Source organism: Ranitomeya variabilis, chromosome 5 (genome assembly GCF_051348905.1).
Source record: "Ranitomeya variabilis isolate aRanVar5 chromosome 5, aRanVar5.hap1, whole genome shotgun sequence".
In the NCBI taxonomy this organism is placed as follows: Eukaryota; Metazoa; Chordata; class Amphibia; order Anura; family Dendrobatidae; genus Ranitomeya; species Ranitomeya variabilis.
The window spans coordinates 383,721,725-383,748,364 of NC_135236.1; the positions used below are offsets into that span (position 1 = coordinate 383,721,725).

At 42.3% G+C, this 26,640-nt stretch overlaps 1 protein-coding gene across 4 annotated transcripts in view; it reads right to left on the reverse strand.

The window, feature by feature from the left end:
* ST7 (suppression of tumorigenicity 7) overlaps window positions 1–26,640 on the reverse strand; it is a 184,695-nt gene that overhangs the window by 76,257 nt on the left and 81,798 nt on the right. For all 4 annotated transcript variants that reach the window (XM_077265011.1, XM_077265012.1, XM_077265009.1 and 1 more), the window contains exons 2-5: window positions 18,037–18,119; window positions 10,137–10,296; window positions 4,415–4,469; window positions 1,246–1,361 (exon numbers count right to left, since the gene is read on the reverse strand). In XM_077265011.1, the coding sequence (XP_077121126.1) occupies window positions 1,246–1,361; window positions 4,415–4,469; window positions 10,137–10,296; window positions 18,037–18,119 (414 nt within the window). The remainder of the gene's footprint in view (window positions 1–1,245; window positions 1,362–4,414; window positions 4,470–10,136; window positions 10,297–18,036; window positions 18,120–26,640) is intronic.

Here is a 26,640-nt window from a genome sequence, read left to right on the forward strand (position 1 = left end):
CTCGACCCCTACAATCTCTTGTACGCCGCTTACTCTACATTGGTGTTTAAGGGTATGTGCACACGTTGTGGATTCGTGTGCGGATTTTTCAGTGCCGATTCTGAAAAATCCGCAGGTAAAACGCCCTGTGTTCTACCTGCGGATTTACCACGGTTTTACAACTGCGGATTCCAATTATGGAGCAGGTGTAAAACCCTGCGGAATCTGCACAAAAAATTGACATGCTGCGGATAATAAAGAGCAGTGTTTCCGCGCAGAATTTTCCACAGCATGTGTACTGCAGATTTTGTTTTCCATACATTTACATGGTACTGTACAACGCATGGAAAACTGCTGTAATCCGCAGCCAAATCCGCAACGTGTGCACATAGAACGTCTGGGCAGTCTAAGGCTTAGTCGTCTATGGGTCATCGGGAAGTGGTAGTAACTGCTGTGGAGGTCTATTCAAATTAAGGGTAAGTTCCACAGGGCGTTTTTGCTGCGTTTTTAATGCTAATTTTCAGCTGCTTTTTACAGTACCAGCAAAGCCTATGAGATGTCAGAAATTTTATGCACACACATTGTTTTTTGTATGATCAGTATTTTGTGCTTTGCTGCGGTTTGTGGACATAGAGCTTGTCACTTTCAGCGTTTTTGTTGCGTTTTCAACCCATTGACTTGAATGGCTGTTGAAAAAACGCAGCAAAACTGCAGGTATCATTATTTGCTGCGTTTTTGCTGCTGAAAATCCAAGGACATTAGCAAGGACAAAGAGAAAAAAATGCAGCAAATATGCAACAAAAAAAAACGCAACAAAAACGCACCTAAACCTGCGTTTTTGACGCAGCTTCTTTCTTGCCAAGAAGATCAGGTTTTGCTGCAGAAAAAAAAAAAAAAAAAACGCCCTGTGTGAGCTTACCCTTAAGGGGACAAGACCTGTAACGACAGATGATGCCAGGCTCGCACATCCCCAGATCTATTCTGATAGCTAGACTGAATGTTCCGTCAAGATAATTTCAAAGATAATTTCAAAGCTAAAATATGCAACAATACTCTACTGAACAAAGATCATCCAATTTTAACCTTTACATTGCTCTAAAAAAGTCAGTTATTTTCTAAAATGATAATGGAAAGAGCTGGTAGCACTGCTTTCCAGTAGACTTCCTGGAAGCAGGACGCGCGGGGGCAGGCACGCCAGTAAATGTGGTTTGTAAACTTTCTGAAATATTAAAGTTTCAGTGCATGATACAACCGTGCAGTTCTTACTGGCATCTGCTGGTCGCACGTGATCTGTGTCACACGTAAAGAACGTCTGATGATCCTGGGCTGAAAGATTCATATCGTAATAGGTTAGCGGTTCCCGTCCCGTCACCCACGTGTATCTGTAATACAGCACAAGTCTGGATTATACACTTATAGATTACACATCTAACTACCGTACAAATTAACAGATTGCATAAAGGCGCCTGCCAGACGGCCCTCATCTCCCAGCAGGCGGTTTGAAATGGAAAATACTTGATTTTGGGCTGCCCCTAGGGACAGAATTTTGCTAGACCCCAGAGACCTCTATTGTTAGCGTGACGCAGCTCTTCTTGGACATGGACGTGTGGGTTTTCTTAAACCTCATATGGAATGGGATTAACTTGAATCTGTAAATGGAAACTACTTTCTATATGGGACAACATAAGACTAAACATATATATTCTCTTAATGTTTTTAAAGGGAATCTGTCACCAGGTTTTTCCTCTGTAATCTGAGAGCAGCTTGATGTAAGGATAAATTTGAAAAAAACTGACCGTCACATCCATACATAGACTAAGTGTGAACAGGTGCTGAACCTTAGAGTCGCCAACTCCTATACATTCAAGCAAATAAGGTAGCACACTGTAGCGCTAAAGCATGCAAACATGAAACATGAAAATTTAACTGCATTACTGCACTAGAAATATGAAAAATGAGAGCGTTTAGCGCATAAAAATGGCCAATTTTATGTGTACCTGGTAGCCACTTTAGGGCATCTCTCTTATACCAGGTCCTACGATTTCCTTCCTCACTGAGAATAAACGTCTCCATGTGAATGGGTACCTATGAAAACCTCTTGTGAGGTTACCATTCTCTCTCTCTGTGGAGGGGTATTGGAAATCGTAGGACCTGGTATAAGAGAGATGCCGTAAAGTGGCTACCAGGTACACATAAAATTGGCCTTTTTTTATGCGCTAAACGCTCTCATTTTTCATATTTCTAGTGCAGTAATGCAGTTAAATTTTCATGTTTCATGTTTGCATGCTTTAGCGCTGCAGTGTGCTGCCTTATTTGATGTAAGGATAAAGACCCCGATTGCAGTGACTTATTGACTTACTGGGCTGCTTGCTCCAATTTTGATAAAATCAGTCTTCTGTGCTGCAGACCTGCCAGTGCTCTCTGTATGTGGTGCCCTGTGTAACCCCATGCCCCACTATTGAATAGCAGCCTTCTTTGGCGTCTTTCTGGTTGAATAGTGTACAAATCAGTAGAGGGGGCAGGGCTACACAGAGCAGGAGGACTACATGGCACAAGACAACTAGTCCTCTAGTGATAATCTTCTGCTGATAAAACACTGATGATTTTATTGGAACTACATCAAGCAGCCCAGTAAGTGACATGTAACTGAAATCAGGATCTCTGCCCTTAAATCATACTGCTTTCAGATTCAATAGCAAAAACCTGCTGACAGATTCCCATTAAGAAAAAAAGAGCTTTGCACAGAGCCATTGATTACTTTACTTAGGCATTAATAAGAACTCCTGAAGAATCACCAGAACGGTTTTGTTTCCTGCACAACACATTAGAAATGGCATAGAGAAAGACATGCATTTGCCTAGATTTGAAGATTTGAACCGAGCCATGAATAGGAATTCTGCTTTATTATGGTGCATAATGGCTTTCAACTTTGTGTTTTACAGAACAATGGGCAGCATATAAATGGCAAGGACTGCACGGGGCAGGAATAATTTCATCTTTACACTCAGTGCACACTGATTTTATAGCCCCAATGGTGGTATTTATATGGTAAAATAAGACAAGGCACTGAAAGAAAATGTATTAATTGTACATTCTACCTTAATACTGTACTTGTACACGTGTGCATTTTATAAAAAAAAAACAAAAAAAACAGCTTGTGTGTGCACTCAGACAGGAGCCCTGTGCTCCTGCCTGCTGAGCTGCCCACTGTTTGGGAGGGAATGGGGGTCTGTTGAGCGATTTGTAGAGATCTCGCAATCCAGACACTCACTGATTCGAGTGCATGTTAACTATAAAAATAAACGAGATGCAAGTTTAGTTACTCTTTAAATATGTATATGTTCAGGTGTTACAATCCAACATAATGTATTTTAGTGCCATAAATAGCAGGCATAGTATTAAAGTGAGAATACTGCACAAAGTACATTGTAATACATGACAGAAGACAGAAAATGTGGATACACTTTAGTTCTACAAAGTCACAGAGCAGAAGTGACGACTATTTAGGATCTGGGTAATGTTCGGCAATTAGACTCCTGTATGAAGCATTGTACTTTGCACCTGTCAAAATGACAATAGCTCCAACATTGTGTTACACAGCACGTCACAGACAAAGATGGAAATCCCTGCACATCACTAAGGCAATGCCGCATCCTACCATACTCATTTCCTACACTTCCAATGACAGACTGGAAAAAGAGAGATTTACTCCTTCAATCCATTCATTAGAGGTAAAGCCAGAGTAAGTCCCAGGTTTAGCGGCTCATTCTCTCATTTCCCTCCCCAAATCTCCAGCAGAACTCGGCTCCAATAGACCGGATTTAGAAGGGCAATCGGGATAAAGAAAGAATAATAAATCCCATCTCAGGACAACAACGCTTTCTTATAAAAGGTTTCAGAGCTATATAGATGTATTGATATTTGTGCAGTGTGTTTAATGTCCAGTGCTCAGAAAAAAACTTGACAAATGTATGTAATAGGGGTTCTTGCCTTTTAAATTGAATTTCCACAAAACAAACAAAAAAAAACAAACAAAAAAAAAAACACACACAAACACACACACAACCTGCTGTACTCACCTACCCCGGGTCCAACAGTGAGTCTCTGCCGCTGCTCCCAGTATGTGGCTTTGAGAGCAAAATTCCAGTGTAGACAGAAAGCCCCACGGAGCAGCTGGATCACAGACTGACGTCACATGAACATTGTGGCAGCCAATGACGGACACCAGGAGCAGCGGCAGAAACTCACTGGTGGACCTGGGGAAGGTGAGTAAAGCACAGTTTGATTTTTAAACCAACATTCAGCAAGGCATGATCTTTGAAAGGGATGGAGTCCTTGAAGTTTTATTTTTAACCAGCATTTACATGTGAATATATACACAAGTTTGTGTGGTGCAGTTTATGGTGCACATTATATATTTTTGCCAAGAAGTTACCTGTTATACTCCGCTCCTCGAAACAGGTTTAACGGGTTCCGCCAGACTTTACATTCTGTGAAGCAGAACAGTAAACTGGTAACTAAAAGAGCTATACAAAATGGGTTATTAAGATCAGACCAACACTCATCTTAGACTTTTTTTTTTTTTTTTTAAGGGACCTGGTTTAAAACTTTAGGGGGTCATTCTAGACCAAAAAAAACAAACAAAAACAAAAAACAAAAACACTCTTGTACTGTAAATTTAACTATGTCTAAATAGGTCAATTTCAGTTTTGAGGTTGACAGAATAAAAAGGACAAAATGCTACCCTCCATGAAATTTGGGGTATGCTACTTTTCCAAGATATGCAACTCTTAGGCTAAGTGCACACGTCGCAGAATTGCCGTGGCAATTCTGCAACTCCTGCCGTGGGTATATCGCATGCAGAATTGGCATGCATATTCCTAGCATTTTTCAAGCATAATTGGCTTGCAGAATGCTAGCGTTTTCCAAGCGATCTGTAGCATCGCTGGGAAAACTGATTGACCGGTTGGTCACGTGTCAAACATAGTGTTTGACAAGTGTGACCAACTTTTTACTATTGATGCTGCCTATGCAGCCTCAATAGTAAAAAGATCTAATGTTAAAAAATAATAATAATTAAAAAAAAAATGGTTATACTCACCTTCTGATGGCCCCCGATCTCCTCAGCGGTGCACGCGGCGGCTTCCATTCCTATAGATGCTTTGTGTTCAGGACCTGCGATAACGTCACGGTCACGTGACCGCGACGTCATCGCAGGTCCTTCACACAAAGCATCCATGGGAACGGAAGCAGCCGCGTGCACCGCTGAGAGGCGGGAGGACTCCGGGGGCCATCAGAAGGTGAGTATATCACTATTTTTTATTTTAATTCTTTTTTTTTTACCAATTATATGGTGCCCAGTCCGTGGAGGAAAGTCTCCTCTCCTCCACCCTGGGTACCAACCACACATGATCTGCTCACTTCCCGCATGGTGGGCATAGCCCCATGCGGGAAGTAAGCAGATCAATGCATTCCTAGGTGTGCAGAATCCCCGAGATTCTGCAAATTGATTAATGAACATGCTGCGTTTTTTTCTGGAAAGCGTTTCTGCTCAGGAAAACAACGCAGCATGTGCACAAAAAATGCAGATTGCATTCTATTAAATAGGATGCTTAATGTGAGCGTTTTTATAGCGTTTTTATAGCGAAAAACAGCGACGTGTGCACACAGCCTTACACGTTTTCATCGATACATCAGTGTAAATGTTTGTGTACCTTTTTTTTTTTTTACATCCGAGCGGGAATAGGAGGAAGACTAGCTAAATTACACATACCTACAAATAAATTCTATACATTACACAAATTGTTCTTTTGGGTGGTCAGGTAAGGGGTTTATTTTTGTATCATTAATGGTCATTGAATTTTGCTCTTTTTTTCTGTCCCACTAGGGGACTACAATCTGTGATCATTTGACTGTCCGATGATTACAAAATGCTTTGGAATACATAATATTACAAAACAATATAGTGTCAGTCCCTGCAATCTAATGTAGCTAGCCAGGGGTGGTGGTGGGGTCCCGTCACACTCGTGCTTGCTGCAGACTGCGGCATTTAAAAAGACTTAGGCCACGTTCACACGCTGCGGGTTCCTCTGCGGGTTAATCCCGCAGCGGAATTGAAAATCTGCAGGGCAAAACCGCTGCGGTTATCCCTGCAGATTTATCGCGGTTTGTTCCGCGGTTTCCGCTGCAGGATTACTGCTGTACTATTGATGCTGCATATGCAGCAATATGCAGCATCAATAGTAATGTAAAAAATAATAAAAATTGGCTATACTCACCCTCTGACGTCGCGATCTCCCCGGCGCTGCAAGCGGCTGTGCCGACAAGGACCTTCGTGACGTCACGGTCATGTGACCGCGACGTCACCACAGGTCCTGTTCGGCACAGCAACTGAGACCGGACGCCGCGGGCCGCGCTGAGAGGTGAGTATAGCATTATTTTTTATTTTAATTCTTTTTTTTACACCCAAATATGGTTCCCAGGGCCTGGAGGAGAGTCTCCTCTCCTCCACCCCGGGTACCACCCGCACATTATCCGCTTAACTTCCCGCAACGTGGGCACAGCCCCATGCGGGAAGTTAGCGGTTCAATGCATTTCTATGGGTGCAGAATCGCTGCGATTCTGCACCAAGAAGTGACATGCGCCTTCTTTATTTCTGCAGAAAATCCGCGCGGATTTTCCACAGAAAAAAAGGATCGTCGGCACAGCGGGTTTTGTTTTCCATTAGGTTACATTGTACTGTAACCTACATGGAAAAAGGATGCGGACCCGCAGCTGCAAAACAGCTGCGGGTCCGCAGCAAAACCCGCAGCGTGTGAACATAGCCTAAACAAATCCAATCAGATCTGGTCGCAGTGCGCACTCGCAGCATCGTATCCGCGCTTGCAGCGGTTATTATTCTTGACATGAGAAGAGGTTCCTCGGCATCACAATTCTAGGGGAAAGCCGCAGATGTCTTCTTATGTAGTAAGGGGAAGAACCACCTTCCAATAAGTTATGAAAAAGCATTGCAGTGACGGGAAGTGGTTTAGAGCAATTCATGATAAAACGGTTATTGCGTTAGGCCTCGTGCACACAACGACTGGAATTCTCTGCTTCTTAGACCGTGCACTAGCCACCTAGATTCCAACCAGTCTTCCAAGCTCACTGCTAATAAGAGCGCAGGAGACCCTTATGCTCCCAAAAGGCAAGAGTTACACTTCTGGAGCTCCTTCCTACTAGATGCTTCTAGAAACTAAAAGGAATTCTTATAAAACTTATTGCAGACCTTAAGAGGTTAGCTTTATAAAAATGTAGCCTAGGAAGGTAACAGACTGTGATCTGCTGTGTATGTGTGGGGGGTTCTCATTGTCATCAGATAGCAAATAACATGGGAAAGAAGGGTCAGGTACAAGGGCGGACATATCGACAGTGCAGCTGCATCGGGGGCCTGGAGGTGCAGGGGGGCCCCTGCAGGGCGTATGATACTGAGGGCAATCTGGCCTGTTTCTCTGGCCCCGAGGCTCCGGGGGGCCCATGGTCAGATTGCCCACATGTGCGGCGAACAGGAAGCGATCCCTGCAGCTCCGCTGCCTATGGCCAGTCTCACACGTCCAGATAATTCCGGTACCGGAGTTATCAGTGTCTGTGTGTCCGTGAGCTCACGTGACACATCAGTGTGGCACACGTGCGACAGCCGTGTGCCGCCCGTGTGCCGACTGAGTACCACACAGACCGGGCAGGAGACAGCGCTACAGTAAGCGCTGTCCCCAGCGTGGTGCTGAAGCCACCATTCATCCCTTCTCTCCAGCAGCGTTCGCTGGAGAGAAGGAATGAAAAATCAATGTTTTTTTTTTTTGTAGTTAAAATAAACTTCCCGGCAACCTCCCCCCTCCCACCCCCTGTGCGCCCGCCCGCTGGAAATAAAATACTCACCCAGCTCCCTCGATGCTTCCTCTCAGCGCCGCAGCTTGTCCTGTATGAGTGGTCACGTGGTGACGCTCATTACCGTGATGATTACCGTGATTAATATGCGGCTCCACCCCTATGGGTGGAGCAATCTCAGGAGGCTCCTTGTAATAGTAGGAAAAATAAAAGGGGGGGGGGAGAAAGCACAGCAGACTTCCAGAAAAAAAAAAAAAAAAAGGCGATGCTTATTTGCCCAAATGGCATGGCGACGTTTTGGATACAATCCTCTCTCAAGCCAAGATTATAGAGAAAGGATTGTATCCGAAACATCGCCACGCCATGGGCAAATAAGCATCACTTTTTTTTCCCGGAAGTCTGCTGTGCTGTTTCCCCCTTTTTTCTACTATTACTACTATCATTATATAGCTTTGTCGCCATAAAAGGCGGGGGGCCCAGACACATTTCTTGCACAGGGGCCCCAAGCTGTCAGTGTTCGCCCCTGGTCAGACACGTTGGTTGTCATACTTGATTATTTTCCTTCTAACTTGAGGTTAAGCTGAGTGCATGTTTACATGGTGCTGGCACAGAGATAGATGGTTGGACAACAATATACACTCACCGGCCACTTTATTAGGTACACCTGTCCAACTTCTTGTTAACACTTAATTTCTAATCAGCCAATCACATGGCGGCAACTCAGTGCATTTAGGCATGTAGACATGGTCAAGACAATCTCCTGCAGTTCAAACCGAGCATCAGTATGGGGAAGAAAGGTGATTTGAGTGCCTTTGAACGTGGCATGGTTGTTGGTGCCAGAAGGGCTGGTCTGAGTATTTCAGAAACTGCTGATCTACTGGGATTTTCACGCACAACCATCTCTAGGGTTTACAGAGAATGGTCCGAAAAAGAAAAAAAAATCCAGTGAGCGGCAGTTCTGTGGGCGGAAATGCCTTGTTGATGCCAGAGGTCAGAGGAGAATGGGCAGACTGGTTCGAGCTGATAGAAAGGCAACAGTGACTCAAATCGCCACCCGTTACAACCAAGGTAGGCCTAAGAGCATCTCTGAACGCACAGTGCGTCGAACTTTGAGGCAGATGGGCTACAGCAGCAGAAGACCACACCGGGTACCACTCCTTTCAGCTAAGAACAGGAAACTGAGGCTACAATTTGTACAAGCTCATCGAAATTGGACAGTAGAAGATTGGAAAAACGTTGCTTGGTCTGATGAGTCTCGATTTCTGCTGCGACATTCGGATGGTAGGGTCAGAATTTGGCGTAAACAACATGAAAGCATGGATCCATCCTGCCTTGTATGGAGCATCTTTGGGATGTGCAGCCGACAAATCTGCGGCAACTGTGTGATGCCATCATGTCAATATGGACCAAAATCTCTGAGGAATGCTTCCAGCACCTTGTTGAATCTATGCCACGAAGAATTGAGGCAGTTCTGAAGGCAAAAGGGGGTCCAACCCGTTACTAGCATGGTGTACCTAATAAAGTGGCCGGTGAGTGTATATAGTTTATGGCCAAGTAAACCCTTTAAGGATCCTCAAAAGTTTAGCATGTAACAGCTCTGAGTGACACAAATAGCACAGAACTACAGAATGAACATGTGCACAATTTAAGAAAGAAAAATATGAAAAATGCTTTTTAAGAGTCTTAAAATGAGAAATATTCTTAAATAGTCAGTAATATTTTCTTAAAACCTTCTTTTTCCAGCAGTTCTATTTTATATCATCCTCCTTCGGGCAGTGCTATGGCTTTATTGTGCCGGATTTGATTTCAAATAATTGTATTGATCTATATTCTAATAAGAAAGTGAGGTGAGAATGGGGTAACATAGGAAGAAAAAATGGGAAATTGGGAGGGGGGGAGGGTTTTGAAACAATCTGATTATACAATAAACAATTGTTAAGGAGAAATTTATGGATTAATAAGTTTACTCCAAGTATCAATGAGTCCATTGACTAAAGCTGGTTTAGTGTTTATTGTGCTAGATGTGAACCTTTACATGAATGCTTATCCTGATATGAACATTTCTACTCCTGGAGGATCTATTTCAGAAGGTGTTTTTTTGTACAGTGCTAACGGAAGATGACATTTAAGAAATGCCATTAGATATTAAATCCATACAATAATTAAATGTAGTGACTTTTGAGAACGCATGAGTTTTCAGTCAATGGTATATTTTCTACACATGAAAAATGTTATTTAAATTAATCGTCAGAAGTTTGGTCAAAGTTAATTCCAACGATAAACCTAATCATTACCTGAAACGCTCTGTCGACTCGAATCAGCATCCCCATTACTCGTGTTTGAGTTACTTGGTGTGCTATTATCAACTCCTCCCAATAGAGGGCGTAAGTGACTTACAGAGACTTGCTCAATAAATGAAGTTCCATACTTCCGAAAGTACCACCATTCAAATATCTAAATAAGGGAGGAGAAAAAAGAAAAAAGGTTAGGATTTGTGTAATTGTGGGCTTTCAACACGCATCTACATACCACTGGCAAATCCAATTCAGCCGTCACGCATCAAAATAACCTCGATATGCTATTTTAGTCATTAATAAATTTAATTTAAAAAAAAAAAAAGCTTTAAAATAAGTTAAAAGGATTTTTCTGTGATCTTCTAAAGCATAGAGGTCTTACAGAAGTTACTTAGACCACATGAACCTGTAGTCTGTAGATGCACAATGAACTTGACCGTTCTTACTCATTTCTATTGTAAACCAACTGGACGGTCATATGTTCAGCCTTCTGAGCAGTTTTCTTCTGTTTAACGGGAACCCGTCATGTGAGAAAATGCTATTAACCTGCGGACATGGGGTTAATCTGCAGGATAAGAAATTTCTGCACAGCTGTGGGGAAGAAATTAACTCTACCTCATAACAGCCTCAGGCTTTCAGTTGGAGGCACAGCCGGCTCGACTTCAGTCACCGCTCAGTACATAGTCAGTGAAAGGCGGCTGTAAACAAGCCGCCCTGAAACAGACAGCTGGCTCAGCAGTGCTTTAGTGCAGAGCCAACTGTCAGTCACCGCCAGTATGTGGCTACTGCCGCAGCTCACCAGGTACAGAGCGGTGAATGAAGCTGTGCCGGCCCACCCCTATGACTGAAAGCCTGAGGCTGCCGGGAGGAATAAAGTTAATTTCCTCACAGAGAACGCATGGATTCAGGGTCTCAGTATTCGATTAAAAATTGACCAAAAGAGATAGGTGGCAACTGCAAATTTGTAAGAGCCTCGGCAACCAGGCCTAGAAAAAAAAAAGGCACTTCATTTCTTTATGAGGAAGCATTGAAGCTGACAATTTCTCCAGTGTCATATTTCTACCTATTAAAAGCACCACTCCAGGGTGTTTTTTTTTTCAGCAATAGAGTGGCACTTTAAATGTAAGCCCCTTGCCTATGTTGCTATACTCCCCTTTTACTGACCCTGCTCTGGTCCCGCGGCGCCATTTTGTGCTCAAAACATCTGAATGGCTGGACGTCAGAACCCAAATTACAAGCTGTCAATGCAAGTGTAAGGGGTGTACTGGGGCCAACTTATGCCCTGCATACATTTGCACACTTTCCTAATAAAACGGGTATGTTTCACATGTAAAATGATGTGTTATGTTATATTGTTTTATTGTGTATTAACATGTCAAACAGCGTGCTTATGTATATGTACTGAGTAAGTTATATATATCTTTATGGGTTATGTATAGAAAGATAGGGAGATAATAGTGATAGAGTAAGGTTTAGTATTAATAAGGGGTCATTTAGAAACACTGGGGGCACTGTAGAGTAGGAGATTAGATTGAGTTAGGTTCAGAAATGGTTTCTGTCAGAGCAGTGAAAATTGAAAATGGGGGCGGGGCCAGGTTGTGGCAGGAAGTGTCTCCCTGAGGTAATCAGTTAGTAGAGTTAAGCAGAGCTGTCAGGTTGTGAGAGGAATGAGTGAGGAGAAGCTCAAAAGTCCAGACCCTATGGGCGGTGTGAGGACATCAGGTGGAGAGAATCAGAGCAGTATGAGAGACAGCGGCTAGGCTTAATGATAAATCCCGGAACGTCCAAGACCCAAGGTCTGACAAGGAATGGGTCTTGGACTTGAACTTGATTTTAAACACACAAATAATAAAAAAAAATTGATTTTTCATTCCTTCTCTCCAGCGAACGCTGCTGGAGAGAAGGAATGAATGGCGGCTTCAGCACCACACGCTGGGGACAGCGCTTACTGTAGCGCTGTCTCCTGCACGGCACACGGACAGCACATGGACAGCATCCGTGTGCGGTACGTGTTTTACACGGACCCATTGACTTTAATGTGTGCAGAGACGCATTGATTTTAATGTGTCTACGTGAGTCAGTGTCCCCAGTACGTGAGAAAACTGTCACCACACGTACCGGAGCCACTGACATGTGAAACAGGCCTAACACATCGCCTCGTCTGCTACATTTTTCCTGACTGCTGTCTACTTCTCTAATAGGAAAAAATCTGTAAGCAATGTGAGCCCATGAACAGAAGCAGAATATGTTTCATTGAGGCACAGGCACCGTCCATGCACGTTTTTACTGTTCGTGTGGGCACCATTTTAGACAAGGCAGGAATGTAAGTGAGGAAAATGACCTTGCATACAAGATTCCTCATACTTCTAAAATATTTGACAACCCCTTATCTGATCTATTACGCAAAATTTTCCTTTTGGGTCCCAATTCATAATAATATTACCTAAATGGCAAAAAAAAAGTGGAAAGGACTACTGCATGCATATAATGTACTGACCTTATATTAAACCATTACTATTTGGATGTCTGATGCAGAAGACACACAAACAAATGTGCTGTCTGCAGCTTTGCATATTATATTTATTGCTGGGAAGCGCTCAGGTCGCTCACACTCTCGTACGCTTAATAGATGATCCCTACTTTGTTTAGGAATATGCTACTAGGTAAATAAGTTCTGGTGGTCAAAACAAACTCTAGATTTACATCCACTCTGTGGCTTGAGAGGGAAACTATTAAAGGATTGGGTGTATAGTAAAATCAGAAAGTATCCATTTGCAGTACAAATTAACTCCACACAAAAAATAAAGCAATTAGGTCTTTTTTCCGTAGGGATAACTCATTACTAGCTGGGATCTTCTTTGGGGAAATGTCTATTTTGCTGTAAGTATCCACAGAGAATCAATTAGACAGACAGCCTCCTTATGCCTGGCAAACTGCGAAGATTATGGCACAGGTCTGTGTATACTACGATACAAAGGGGTCATTAACAAGGCATTCCTGCAGAAAGCTCTGGGATGGAAGCTCAAAATTATGTAGGTATATAAAAACTTGCTCCATGCACTGGTATGGGGAGGGGGGTTGGAGACCATGTGCCTACCACCTGAGCACTTAATCTATAAGAAACTTGAAATAACCAATAAAAATGATTGCCATATTTTGCCTATGGTTGCATAGTCCAAAATACAGTTACCAATGTAAGCCGGACGTATCTATAAAATATGCCAAAGAAGTCCGGTAAATGCAGGTCCCAGAAAAACGCTCTTTTATATCACTGACCGGAATGAAGGGATGGCCGCCCATGAACGTCTCTCCCACTATGGGGAATAAGCTTGTTCCCAACAGAGGGGACCCAAAATCGATCAGAAATTTATGGCCAAGATGCGAATACTTCTTTAAAGGCCCACAACAAGACAGACATTCAATATTGCATTTGCAATTCCCCAACCCCATCCCCCTTACGGTATGTGTCCACGTTCAGGATTTGGTCAGGATTTTATGCAGGTAAAATCCTGACCAAATCTACACCTGAGGTCACTGGCAGGTCACCTGTGTTGTCCTTGCGTTGTTTCAGCACTGTAAGGACATGCTGCGTTCTTAAAAGACGCGCTGCATGTCAGTTTCCGCAGGTGTCTTTCAATGCATAGTGGAGACGGGTTTTCATGAAATCCCCTCCACTATGCTGTAACATCTGGACGCTGCGTGTTTGACGCTGCGGCTCAACGCAGCGTCAAACACGCAGCGTTTCCTGAACGTGGAAACATACCCTTAGAGTTTGTTTTTTTCACCCATTTTGTCTTTATTCTGATTTAAATTTGTACCTTTTCTTAAGTCTATTTTATCGGCCTTTACTGATTTGGTTCGCCCTTCACTACAAAACAGGCAAAGTTATTCTCCCAGAAGTCTGTTACTGTTCAGGTTCAGCAGCCTGAACAAGGCTTGAACTTCTGGCTATCACAGCCGGGGGGAAGAAAAAAAAAAAAAATAACAAAAACACGATATGGGGGTCCCCTTTATTTTTTTTTTTTTTTATAACAAGTACAGGTAAAGCAGACGACTGCGGCCTGCAGCCTTCAGCTGTCTGGTTTATCTTGGCTGGTTATCAAAAATAGAAGGGTCCCCATGCAGTTTTTTTTAATTAAATAAATTTTAAAAACAAAAAGCGTGGTGTCCTCCTTATTTGTGATAACCCACTATGGTAAAGCAAACAGCTGGGGGTTGATATTCTTGGGCTGGGAAGGTCCATGGATATTTGGCCCTCCCGAGCCTAAAAATAGCAGCCCGCAGCTGACCCACAAAAGGTGCATTCATTAGATGTGACAATTCTGGCGCTTGGATCAACTCTTCCCGCTTGCCTTGGTCTGGTGGGTTGGCAAACATGGTAATGTTTTGGGGTTCATGTCAGTAATGTAATGTCTGCTGATATCAAGCCCAGGGGTTAGTAATGGAGAGGCTTTTAAAATACACCCCAATTATTAACCTCATAGTCAAAAGCAATAAACACACAGACAAAAGTCCTTTAATTATAAAAAGCACTTGCCTTGTTTTAGGGTATGTGCCCATGATCCGGAAGTGTCAACGCTTTGGACACAGCGCATGTTCACTGCGTCCAAAGCACTGCAGTCTATTGAACACAGGTGAATCCGTATGTGTTCACTGAACCGTGCAGATACACTGCGTTCAATACATTCTATTGGTGAATTTTATCTTGCGGAGACTATTGTCCAAATAATCCAAAGGGGAATGCTGTAAATCCATCCCACAACGATCCCAGACTGTGCTACACCCAGATGCAGTGCTTAGTGGCAACATCAGTAATGCAACCACTCCGCACAGCTGCTGAAACACACTGACAGTAACATGTGAATCCAGCTGCTGCAACGAGTGCTGACATCAGTAAGGTTATCGCAGTTCAATGGCTATGAACTGCAATAACCTTACTGACAGCATTGCTCATCACAACAGCTGGATTCATACACTACCGTCAATGTGTTTCAGCGGCCGTGCTGAGCGGTTGCAGTACTGATGTCAGGTAACACCAGTCAGAGCTGGAGTTTCCCACACTGTCACACAGCTGACAGCATGGGAACCATCAGATGTTTGGGCCCCCAGTTCAGGATCAAGTTCAGGTACCCGAACTGAACTTTTTTTTTTTTTTTTACAGAGTTCAGCAGGACCTGATGGACTCAAACATCCTAAGGTTTGCCCATCCCTACTGCTTGTTTACATTTGTCATTGTCGGTGGGGTTCAAGTTTACCTGAGATTTTAGCTGATTCACCAATTGCAACTTTCAAAATTTGCAATATGTTTGTATGACAATGTCCCCCGAATTAAAATTTTATGTTTGCCCAAAACTGTATAAAATTGAAGATTAAAAATGCAAAAAAATAAAAATAAAAAATAAAGTTAATACAAAAATAAAAAATTTTGATTTTGGGCAAAATTGATTAACTACATGTACCTTTTGAAGACATTGGCACAATAAATGTAAAAAATGAATAACAAGGCAAAAAGGGGAAAAAAAAAAAAAAAAAAGAAAAAAAAAGCAGCTTAACTAATATCACCCCCTCCACCGACAAAAGATGAATCAAGCTCAATATGTATGTGCACTGTAAACGCACAAAAAAAAAAAAAAAAAACACCGCGATTTTATTGGGTTTCCTCACTTTGGAGTTATGCAAGTTTTATTTTTATTCACAAACACGCTGACTGGACTCAGAATTATTCCCCAAAAGACACCCAACTAAGTTCTGCTTGGTCAGTTACCCTGGAACATGGCGCAATGCTATCTGAGGGTTTTTGCACTCTGCATATTTTTCAGGCAAGTCTGCTCGGTAACCCACCTGAAAAAGTGCAAAAACAAAACAAAAAACCCATAACCACAATCCCACCCACCCATGCAAAAACTACTAAAAAGGCATCAAAAGAAGACAGCTCAGGAAAATCAAACCTAGTGTTCATTTTCCTGAAACAACTTCTGCTTAAAAATTCAGAGGACATGCTGGCGTCTAAAAGACATCCTGCACACTTACTCTTAGGCTATCTGCACACGTTGCGGACTTACTGCGGATCCGCAGCATTTTTTTTCTGTGCAGAAACGCTGCAGATCCGCAAAGTGATTTACAGTACAATGTAAATCAATAGAAAAAAAAACCCTGTGCTAATGGTGCGGAAAATTCCGCACGGAAAACGCAGCAGATTGAAAAAAGGAGCATGTCACTTCTTTTGTGCGGATCTGCAGCGTTTCTGCACCCATTCCATGATAGAAATCTGCAGGGGTAAAAAACGCATGAAATCCGCACTGAATCAGCAGGAAAAACGCATGAAATCCACACTGAATCAGCAGGAAAAACGCATCAAATCTGCACCTGCGTTTTCTGCCAAGAGATGCAGAATCCGCACAGAAAATTCCAGAGATAAATCTGCAACGTGTGCACATAGCCTTAGAAGGCAGAATATAATCCATCCCCTCAAAGTCCCAGAGATGAAAAAAAAAAGATGAATCACGGAGGAGGATGGAGGAACAGTGAGCATGGCTACAGGTTTTTCCATCCTTCTTGAACAGTTGTCTTCATTCGCATTTTTCAACCCCCAAAAAACCTTAAGGAATCCAATGTAGAGAGACCATAACGGAACAACGGTTAGCAAGCAGCAGGAGGGATACTACTGGGCTTGCGACATTATATACATTACCAAAACTAGCAAATCAGAATGTCTAAGTAAAATATGGTTTAAGGGCATATATAGAGAAAATCTGCATTACTGACCGCAGGGTCATCAACAGACAGCATGTCGGTTAATTGTCTTACAAGAAGGAAGTGTGGTTATGTACTAGAAAATTCCATTAACGAAATTGTGGCAAATACATTTTTTATGAAACACGGAAATGTTATAAAATACTGTACATCGGATAGTATGCGGATTCTCTAAATTAAAAGTCACCAAGGAGCTCAGTGGCCTAAGTGTTTTGCTATAAATCGTGGAGCTCAACTTCTAGAAGTTACTGAAAACCTTTTTTAATGAAAAACAAGGAGGAACTTTGTCAGCCATTGCCATTTCGAGGTACACTGGGTTAAGCCGGAGACTTTGGTTACAAATGTTGAAAACTCTGCACAAAGTCAGGCTATGTGCACACGATGGGGATTTGCCTGTGGATCCGAAGCGGATTTGACGCTGCGGATTCGCAGCTGTTTTCCATGCGTTGTACAGTACCATGTAAACCTATGGAAAACAAAATCCGCAGTGCACATGCTGCGGAAAATACAGCGCGGAAACGCTGCCTTGTTTATTCCACAGCATGTCAATTCTTTGTGCGGATTCCACAGAGATTTACACCTGCTCCTCAATAGGAATCCGCAGGTGTAAAACCGCAGGTGGAACCCGCACAAAAACACCGAAAATCCGCAGTAAATCCGCAGTGCGTTTTACCTGCGGATTTTGCAAAAACGGTGCGGAAAAATCCGCACACGAATCCGCAACGTGTGCACATTCATACCATGGAATCCCTACCGAGATGGCGCGGATGATTATATTTTCTAGACCAGGCTTATATTGTAAGGTGTTGATAGTGGTAACCCTCACACTGGCAGTACAGGGCATGCAGACAAAAATGACAATAACCATGCACATAGAACTGCTTTTTTGTAACCAAAAGAGGACTTAAGTGGTTATTCCTAATTAATAATGTTATAGCATTATTAGCATAATAATAATAATAATAATAATAGCAGCATGCCATACCATGATTGTGCTGTCCTAACAGTTGGACATGTACGGTAATCAGCACTGAGAGTAAACCCTATTAATTGAAATGTCTGTCTTTAGGATAACCGCTCCACTAAAATTAGCCGCAAGAACAAAACCGTCACCATATTACGATATTAGAAATATTGGTTTACTCACCAAAATAAGTCCGGAGATGAGGGACGATGTGCCAGTCAGCGCAACGTAAAATTTGGGTGTAAGCGTGTTCAAAAACATACTCACTGAAAGAGAACAAAACAAATCCATTTACTACATTTCTCTAGAACGGGTGTATGACTTGTAGGGCGTAACGTTCAGTTAGTACAAATCAAGAACGGACGCAATTTTACTATCCATTATCACAAAGTGTTTATATGTATGATTTATACAGCTTTTACAGCTTGCAGAAATCTACTGCACCTACTACTGTGAATGTCAAGTAATTACTTCCCAAGAAGTAGGAAAAAAAAAAAAAAAAGAAGTAGATGTGATAATGTCCATCATCTATAAAAAAAACTGTATGCTCCATACAATTACCAGCCAGTGTTGCACTATGGATTTACAGCATATACGTATATGGATATGTTTTGCAGATCATTTCAGATGTAAAGGATATTACATTACTGACCAGATTTGCTTTCAAAACAATTTTATTTATTTTTTCAGTACTTCACTTACCAGCCAGTAATATCCAGATGGGAATAATACTTTATGCGTCATTTGCAGAGTTTGTCGCGTGGCTATTGATTGCCTTTAAATTGTTAGGCTAGGTCCACATTGTGTTTGGGCGATCCGTTTAACAGATCTATTTCAAAGCGGCATTAACGCTATTTAACTGATCTGTTAACGCACCCATAGACTTCAATTAGCGGAACGCATCCTAACGCATGTAAAAATCGGCATGCATTAGCAATAGTCCGTTACTTTGTGACGCACCTTCGAATGTGGACTACCGCGTTTTGGGGTACGTTACGGCTAATGCACAGCGAACGGAAGCGTTCGCTGTACATAGACCTCTATTGCTAACGCATGCTAACGCAATGCAACCATGTGTTAGCGCAATCGCAAAAACGGATCTGTTAAACGGAATGCCCTAACGCAATGTGAACCTAGCCTTAGAGGGATTTTTGCACTAGATACCTTTATCATCTACTAAATGTATGATCACTAGGAGCCCCCACCCTATCCCCAGAATGAAGTGGTGCAGCACAAGTGTGATCACAACTCCACTCATCTCTATGGGACCAGCAGTCAGTCCTATAGAAGTGTATGGAGCAGTGGTCACATGCATGGTTGTATGGAAGAGGAGCGAAAACTGAACGTTACAGGAGGAAGAAAGATTCCAGCCCGATATGGTCATCTTCCTACCAGACAGGGAAGATGCAGGAACTTTTCTTTAGGTTATCACCTCTTTTACCAACAAGAGTAAATATTTTATTTTATCGAATAAAAGGGGAGAGAAGTTGTGTCGTTGCATAAGTAATCAGACAATTTTGTGACTCAGCTGTGCACCGCCATGTGGATAATAGAGGTTTCCCAAACAGCCATGAGGGACATGTCAGAAATCTGAACTAGTGATGTGTCAGACAGCCTCAAAACATGCGGGGATAGCCTAACACACAGGCAATGCTCTCGTGTTGTGGCTGCCTAACAGAAGCAAACCATGCAGCCGTAGGGACATGAACATAATATACGAGCACGTCCAAGATACTCGGAAAACACCAGAGCATTGGAGGTATTTGCTAATATTATTACACCTACTACAGATTGGGAAGTTATCTCGGAGATGAGACTACCCCTTTAACCACACACAAATTAATTAGACACTTCTTTGGAGTTCTAATCCATGTGGTCAGCCTTTAGGCCATGTGGACTTGTGAACTTCATGAAGCCGGAGAATATCCAGAAGCTGTATTTCCCCCCAATTGACCCAGTTTACAGTAGTGGACATCCATATAAAGGCGCCAAGACAAACCAGTCAAAAAAAAAAAAAAAAAATCTGAAAAAGAATGATTGATGACATGCCGCTGTGGCACTTTGGGGGTAAAGAAGGGTTGATATCAGACACCCCCCAAACGTGTTTAGCGCACCAGTTACCTGCCGAGTCACCTACTACATCGTGCTAGCATTACTGCATAGGGCACATGCTAATCTGTTTAAAGCTGTATTAAAATGTAAGCCAATTACTAAACCACATTATCCGGTCTGATTTAAAAGGTATTTAGCAGCTTTTGTTCTAAACACAGACAATTTCTTTGACTGCTTGGAGATTCTGTTATAAGGAAAACTATGGATTCTTTATTTTAACTGAAGGCCAATATTTTTCGCATTAGACATTTTACACAAGCAGCGGTATCAAAACAGACTATTGGAATGGTCTAATGAAAATGGCTTACAGTAATCTTGAAGAACACACTCGCTAAAATAAAGCCAGTCTCTGTTCTCCACCTCAGCACACTCCTAAAACATGAGTGTGCGGCTTAGATGCTGGACTGTACACCCAGGCGCAGGGGCCTTTCCTACCCAGGCGCAGGGGCCTTTCCTACCCAGGCGCAGGGGCCTTTCCTACCCAGGCGCAGGGGCCTTTCCTACCCAGGCGCAGGGGCCTTTCCTACCCAGGCGCAGGGGCCTTTCCTACCCAGGCGCAGGGGCCTTTCCTACCCAGGCGCAGGGGCCTTTCCTACCCAGGCGCAGGGGCCTTTACTCTTTGGCTGGATCGAATTAAGAAGGCTTCAAGTTTTACAGTACGGGCAATTACAGCAAGAATACTACATATGTGACTTTAAAATGAAAACCAGAGCAGCATAAAATTATACTTTGCTGTTATTTTACATTTTCAAATAAAATGGCTGTTCAAATCTAGCACAGGCTGTTGGTGCATCTTTGGCGCTTCCAAGCCGTTAAGTGAAACTTACCATATACTTGTATTCCAGTCATCTCTGTCCCCTGTAACTAAGGTAAAGCTAGAGCTGGCAATTAAGAAAAGGAGAAAGATGGAAAACAAGTACCGTAGGTGGGAAGGAGCACAGAACTGCTTGCTATACCGAGGGTGCACCGAGCACCGGTTCTTGTCTGAACAGTCATTTTGTGCTGACAGACTTCTTTTAAGCGATATTTAAGTTATAGGTTAGTGGTAATCTGTAACACTAACAGCGTACAGAGTCATCAGTAACGTACCTGCTTCACACAAATGACTGTCTGGTCTCACTGGAAACCCCATATCTTACACCCAATTAGGTTGGTTATGCATTCATTATGGCAATTGATGTAGGTGTATAAGTGTGCTGCAGTACTGAAGCTTTACGTATGCAGCATGCCAAAAACCCGGCCTGTTCTTTCACAGAGAAGCATTGTTTATGGTGTCATCAAAATTGAGCTCCAGATACAAAACATCAGATGGTTCGCCCATCTTGCATTTTATCACATAATAAAATGCACATGGGATATGTACGAGACATTATTGCAGAGAATGGCAGCATTCACTGGTATACTCATTACCAAGAAATGGCAGAAAACCTGTAGAAAGACAAGAAGCTCATTAACTTAGTAAGGGATGAAACGGAAAAATTGTAGCCTCATAAGTTGAAGAACAAAGTACATCTAAAGACTTTTTAGTGCCACCTTGAATCATCTGATGTAGCGCAAACTAAACATTTTTGGGGGGATGGAACATCTACAATTTTACAAAATGCAGCACAATTACTGTCTCCTACATTCCACCATATTACTACAGAAGGTTGGTAAGAGAATAATGAGATGTAACTACACCTAGTTCTACAAGTATAGCAAATTAGCCTGGGCACCGCAATCATATTCAGTTACTTATTCTGCATTAAATATGGATGACGTACAGAGTGCTAGACCCGTCTTCTGTGCCTGCCATACAGGGCTACACCAATTTACACCATATCACAAGTCATGGTGCAACAGCCGGATTGCCGGTTATTACAGTAACCTGTCTACAACAGAAATTACCAAGTTGATTACTGTCCCTTTAGAAAGAAAAAAAATATTGGTAACCGAAGAAGAGAATAGGTGCCTACTTATATTTTAGGGATACATTCACATTAATTAGTTATTCATATATGGGTACATCCTTCTCCCAGTGTATGCGCTGGCTTTACAAAGGTTTGACCGCTGGGATACCCCGGGTCCCCACAGCCCCAGCTGCACCATTAGAAGATGTATAACACTATAATCCATAATGGTCGCAGTTTTTCGGTCATACATTTGGACAGGATTACAACACACAGAAGAACACTGTTAGCTGAGAGTTTGTGGAGATACCACAATATGACGATTGTCATCCTTTCATGTCTCCTCCATCTAATTTCCCCATCTCATACACATTAGAGCCATTTTATTAGGAGGCAAAGTAACCTATTGGTATATTTTTAGACCATGTGGAAAAACCTGAGAACTCTTGAGGAAATACACAATCAACAGTTTTGAATTTCTAAAAAGAAATCACGTCCAATCTATTTTTCCAGCTGTAGCTTTCTGGCCTCCAATGTAGTGATGTGACCCACCTAAAGCTACATTTCTTGGGAGACTTCACTTGACTTTGTAAATTTTATCCTAAATATCCAAGTTCAGGAAATGTTACATTCATAAGAATTCATTTGTAGTCTATAGGGAAAGTGGAAATATCAGCTTCTTTACAATCAGTCTCTTGTGGAATGGTTCATCTACTTCTCAAGAACACTCAAGGGCACGGAGTACAACCAAGGCGACAACATGGAGTACAGCATACATGAGCATGACTGCTTGTATACGCTCACCTACTACCCAAAAGATAGATGCCCTGCGCACCCAGAAAATACAGGTACCAGCATATTATAATCAAGCAGTCTTCTAAATATTTTGTATAATATACATACCGTATATTTTTTATTTTTTTTAAATGAGGATTCATAGCAGCCCCCCCCATATATCAGTAAGGTGACCACCATTTTTTTTTTCTACTTCGGTTTCCAGGTAACGTGATAGGCACCCTTGAAATGAAAGCTGGATATTTGCCTACAAAATGAAATGGGTACAGACAACGTTCTGGTCTCCCTGCAGCTGTTTGGAGTCAATCTCACAGCACTTAATCAACTTTAAAGGGGTGTTCCCATCTCCACAATCCTATCCCAATTTGTAGTAGGTGTAATATAATGTAATATTAGCAAATACCTCCAGTTAGAAATGTAATCTAGTTCTTCCGAGTCACTATGTTGCTTACCTCAAGTGCAGGACATTGCAGTAGCTTAGAAATCCATGATTACGACCACTAACAACTGTCACTGTAGGTCGTATGCATGGATCCCCAAGCTACTGCACTGCCCTGAAAGTGGGGTAAGCGACATAGTGAATCTTCTACATTTCTCAGTGGAGGTATTTGCTAATCTTATTATTACTACACCTACTACATATTGGGACAGGATCTTCAAGATGGGAACACCCCTTTAAGGCCAAGATGACTTTAGGAAAAACCATGATTATTTAGAAGCACAGGCTGAAAGTCATTTCTAGTGACTCCTGCCATTCTAGCAGAGAACTACAAATGCAGCAGGGGCAGCACTGGCTTTCTCTTCATATTAGATTTGTCCGAAGGTGGGGACGGTGGCGCCAGTGCCAATTGGGTGGCGGCATCACAACAACAGCACCGAAGTCCCGGGAGAACTAGTGCCAACACTGTGGGAACGGCGCCGCCACGGGAGGGGAGTATAGGCTTTTTTTATTTCATCGGAGCCAAGAGAGGGGTATGAGAAGAAGATGTCTAAGTAGTGGACAATTTCTTTAATGGTTTGTCAATGTCAGTGGGCTGCTCCTTCCAAAGTCACCTACAGTGCACTACTTCTACACTAGATTTTGTCGGACTGGCACATCGCTTCTTAACAAAAAAGAAAAAAAAAAATGATTATTTTTAGTATGTGACAAACAGTTATACCTCTACTTCCATGGGTAAAGATTCAGAGGTTCCATGTACGAGCCTACACAGGAAGAATGTACAGAAGAGAAAAACAAACAACTCTACAGCAATCTGTCATACAAAAAAGCAATACGCCTTTTGCCCTTAGGGAAATCGTGTAATCTGAGAATTTCAACAGTCGCAGCATATGGCAAGTCTCTGTTGTCCTACATGTAAATGATAAAATTAGTATGCAACTACCCAGGTATTTGTGAGCCTGCACATTTTCAACTGGTCTTTAATTACTAAAAAGGCTGTTCCCACAATCAAAAGTTATGCCATAAACTGGGCTATGGATTCAGACAACTGGGCTCTGTCTCGTCTTGTATGGAATGGAGGTGCACATGGGGGTCCCAGTGGGTAGACCTCCAGCGTTCAGTAAATTACTGCCTATGCTATATGGGTGGGGGGATAAAGGGTATTCCCAAATCAACTAGTAAAGGGAGCAGATAACAGTGCAAGCCATGTGGATGGATTCTGCAGTTCAGCAGCAGATGTTCACAATAGATTTCAATTCCACATGCAGATTTTGTTGCTTATTCACCACCGCAGTGAAGTGCACAGGTGCGTTTGAGGCAAAGTTTGTATTTCATGGGGTCACACCCCAAATCAAGTATTTTTTGGTTAAACAGCATTTAGAAGAAGAAATTACACTTTCAAAGACCAGCAGATAAACTTTTATGGAAGTGCTTCTTTAACCCCCTTCACCCCTGGGAGCCTATTTTCGATTTTGCGTTTTTTTGCTCCCCTCCTTCCCAGTGACAGAACTTTCTTTATTTTTCTGTCAATATGGCCATGTGAGGGCTTATTTTTTGCAGGACGAGTTGTACTTTTGAACAACACCATTGGTTTTACCATTTCGTGTACAAGAAAACGGGAACGAAATTCCAAATACGTTGAAATTGCAAAAAAAGTGCAATCCCACACTTGTTTTTTGTTTGGCTTTTTTGCTAGGTTCACTAAATGCTAAAACTGACCTGCCATTATGATTCTCCAGGTCATTACGAGTTCATAGACACCAAACATGTCTAGGTTCTTTATCTAAGTGGTGAAAAAAATTCCAAAGTTTGCTATAAAAAAAAAATTGTGCAATTTTCCGAAACCAGTAGCGTCTCCATTTTTCCTGATCTCTGGTTGCGCGAGAGATTATTTTTTGCATGCTGAGATGACGTTTGTAATACCATTTTGGTGCAGATACGTTCTTTTGATCGCTCGTTATTGCACTTTAATGCAATGTCACGGCAACCAAAAAAAACGTAATTCTGGCGTTTTAACTTTTTTTTTCTCGCTACACCATTTAACGATCAGGTTAATCCTTTTTTTTCTTGATAGATCGGGCGATTCTGAACACAGCGATACCAAATATGTGTAGGTTTGATTTTTTTAATTGTTTTATTTTAAATGGGGCAAAGGGGGGGTGATTTAAACTTTTATATTTTTTAATATTTTTACAAATATATATATATATTTTTTTACTTTTGGCATGCTCCAATAGCCTCCATAGGAGACTAGAAGCTGGCACAACTCGATCGGCTCAGCTACATAGAGGCGATGTTCAGTTCGCCTCTATGTAGCTAAATTGCTGACTTGCTATGAGCGCCGACCACAGGGTGGCGCTCATAGCAATCAGTCACTGACAACTATACAGGTCTCAAGGAGACCTCTGGTTGTCTTGCCGACAAACAGATAACCCCCAGTGTCACCGGTGCGCATATTTCTGGCCCAATGGCCGGAAGAGCAATTTAAATGCCGCTGTCGAGAGTTTGACAGCAGCTTTTAACTAGTTAATAGCCACGGGTGGATCACGGTTCCACCCATGGCTATTGCAGGCATGTCAGCTGTTTAAAACAGCTGACCTGTCCAGGAGAAGATGTGGGCTCACCGCGGAGCCCACATCAAAGTAAGGGATACCGACATCGGCGTACTATTACGCCCGATGTCGGTAAGGGGTGTATATATATATATATATATATATATATATATATATATATATATATATATATATATATATATATATATATATATATATATATATATATATATATATATATATATATATATATATATATTATATATATATATACATACATACACTCACCGGCCATTTTATTAGGTACACCATGCTAGTAACGGGTTGGACCCCCTTTTGCCTTCAGAACTGCCTCAATTCTTCGTGGCATAGATTCAACAAGGTGCTGGAAGCATTCCTCAGAGATTTTGGTCCATATTGACATGATGGCGTCACACAGTTGCCGCAGATTTGTCGGCTGCACATCCCAAAGATGCTCCATACAAGGCAGGATGGATCCATGCTTTCATGTTGTTTACGCCAAATTCTGACCCTACCATCCGAATGTCGCAGCAGAAATCGAGACTCATCAGACCAAGCAACGTTTTTCCAATCTTCTACTGTCCAATTTCGATGAGCTTGTACAAATTGTAGCCTCAGTTTCCTGTTCTTAGCTGAAAGGAGTGGTACCCGGTGTGGTCTTCTGCTGCTGTAGCCCATCTGCCTCAAAGTTCGACGCACTGTGCGTTCAGAGATGCTCTTAGGCCTACCTTGGTTGTAACGGGTGGCGATTTGAGTCACTGTTGCCTTTCTATCAGCTCGAACCAGTCTGCCCATTCTCCTCTGACCTCTGGCATCAACAAGGCATTTCCGCCCACAGAACTGCCGCTCACTGGATTTTTTTTCTTTTTCGGACCATTCTCTGTAAACCCTAGAGATGGTTGTGCGTGAAAATCCCAGTAGATCAGCAGTTTCTGAAATACTCAGACCAGCCCTTCTGGCACCAACAACCATGCCACGT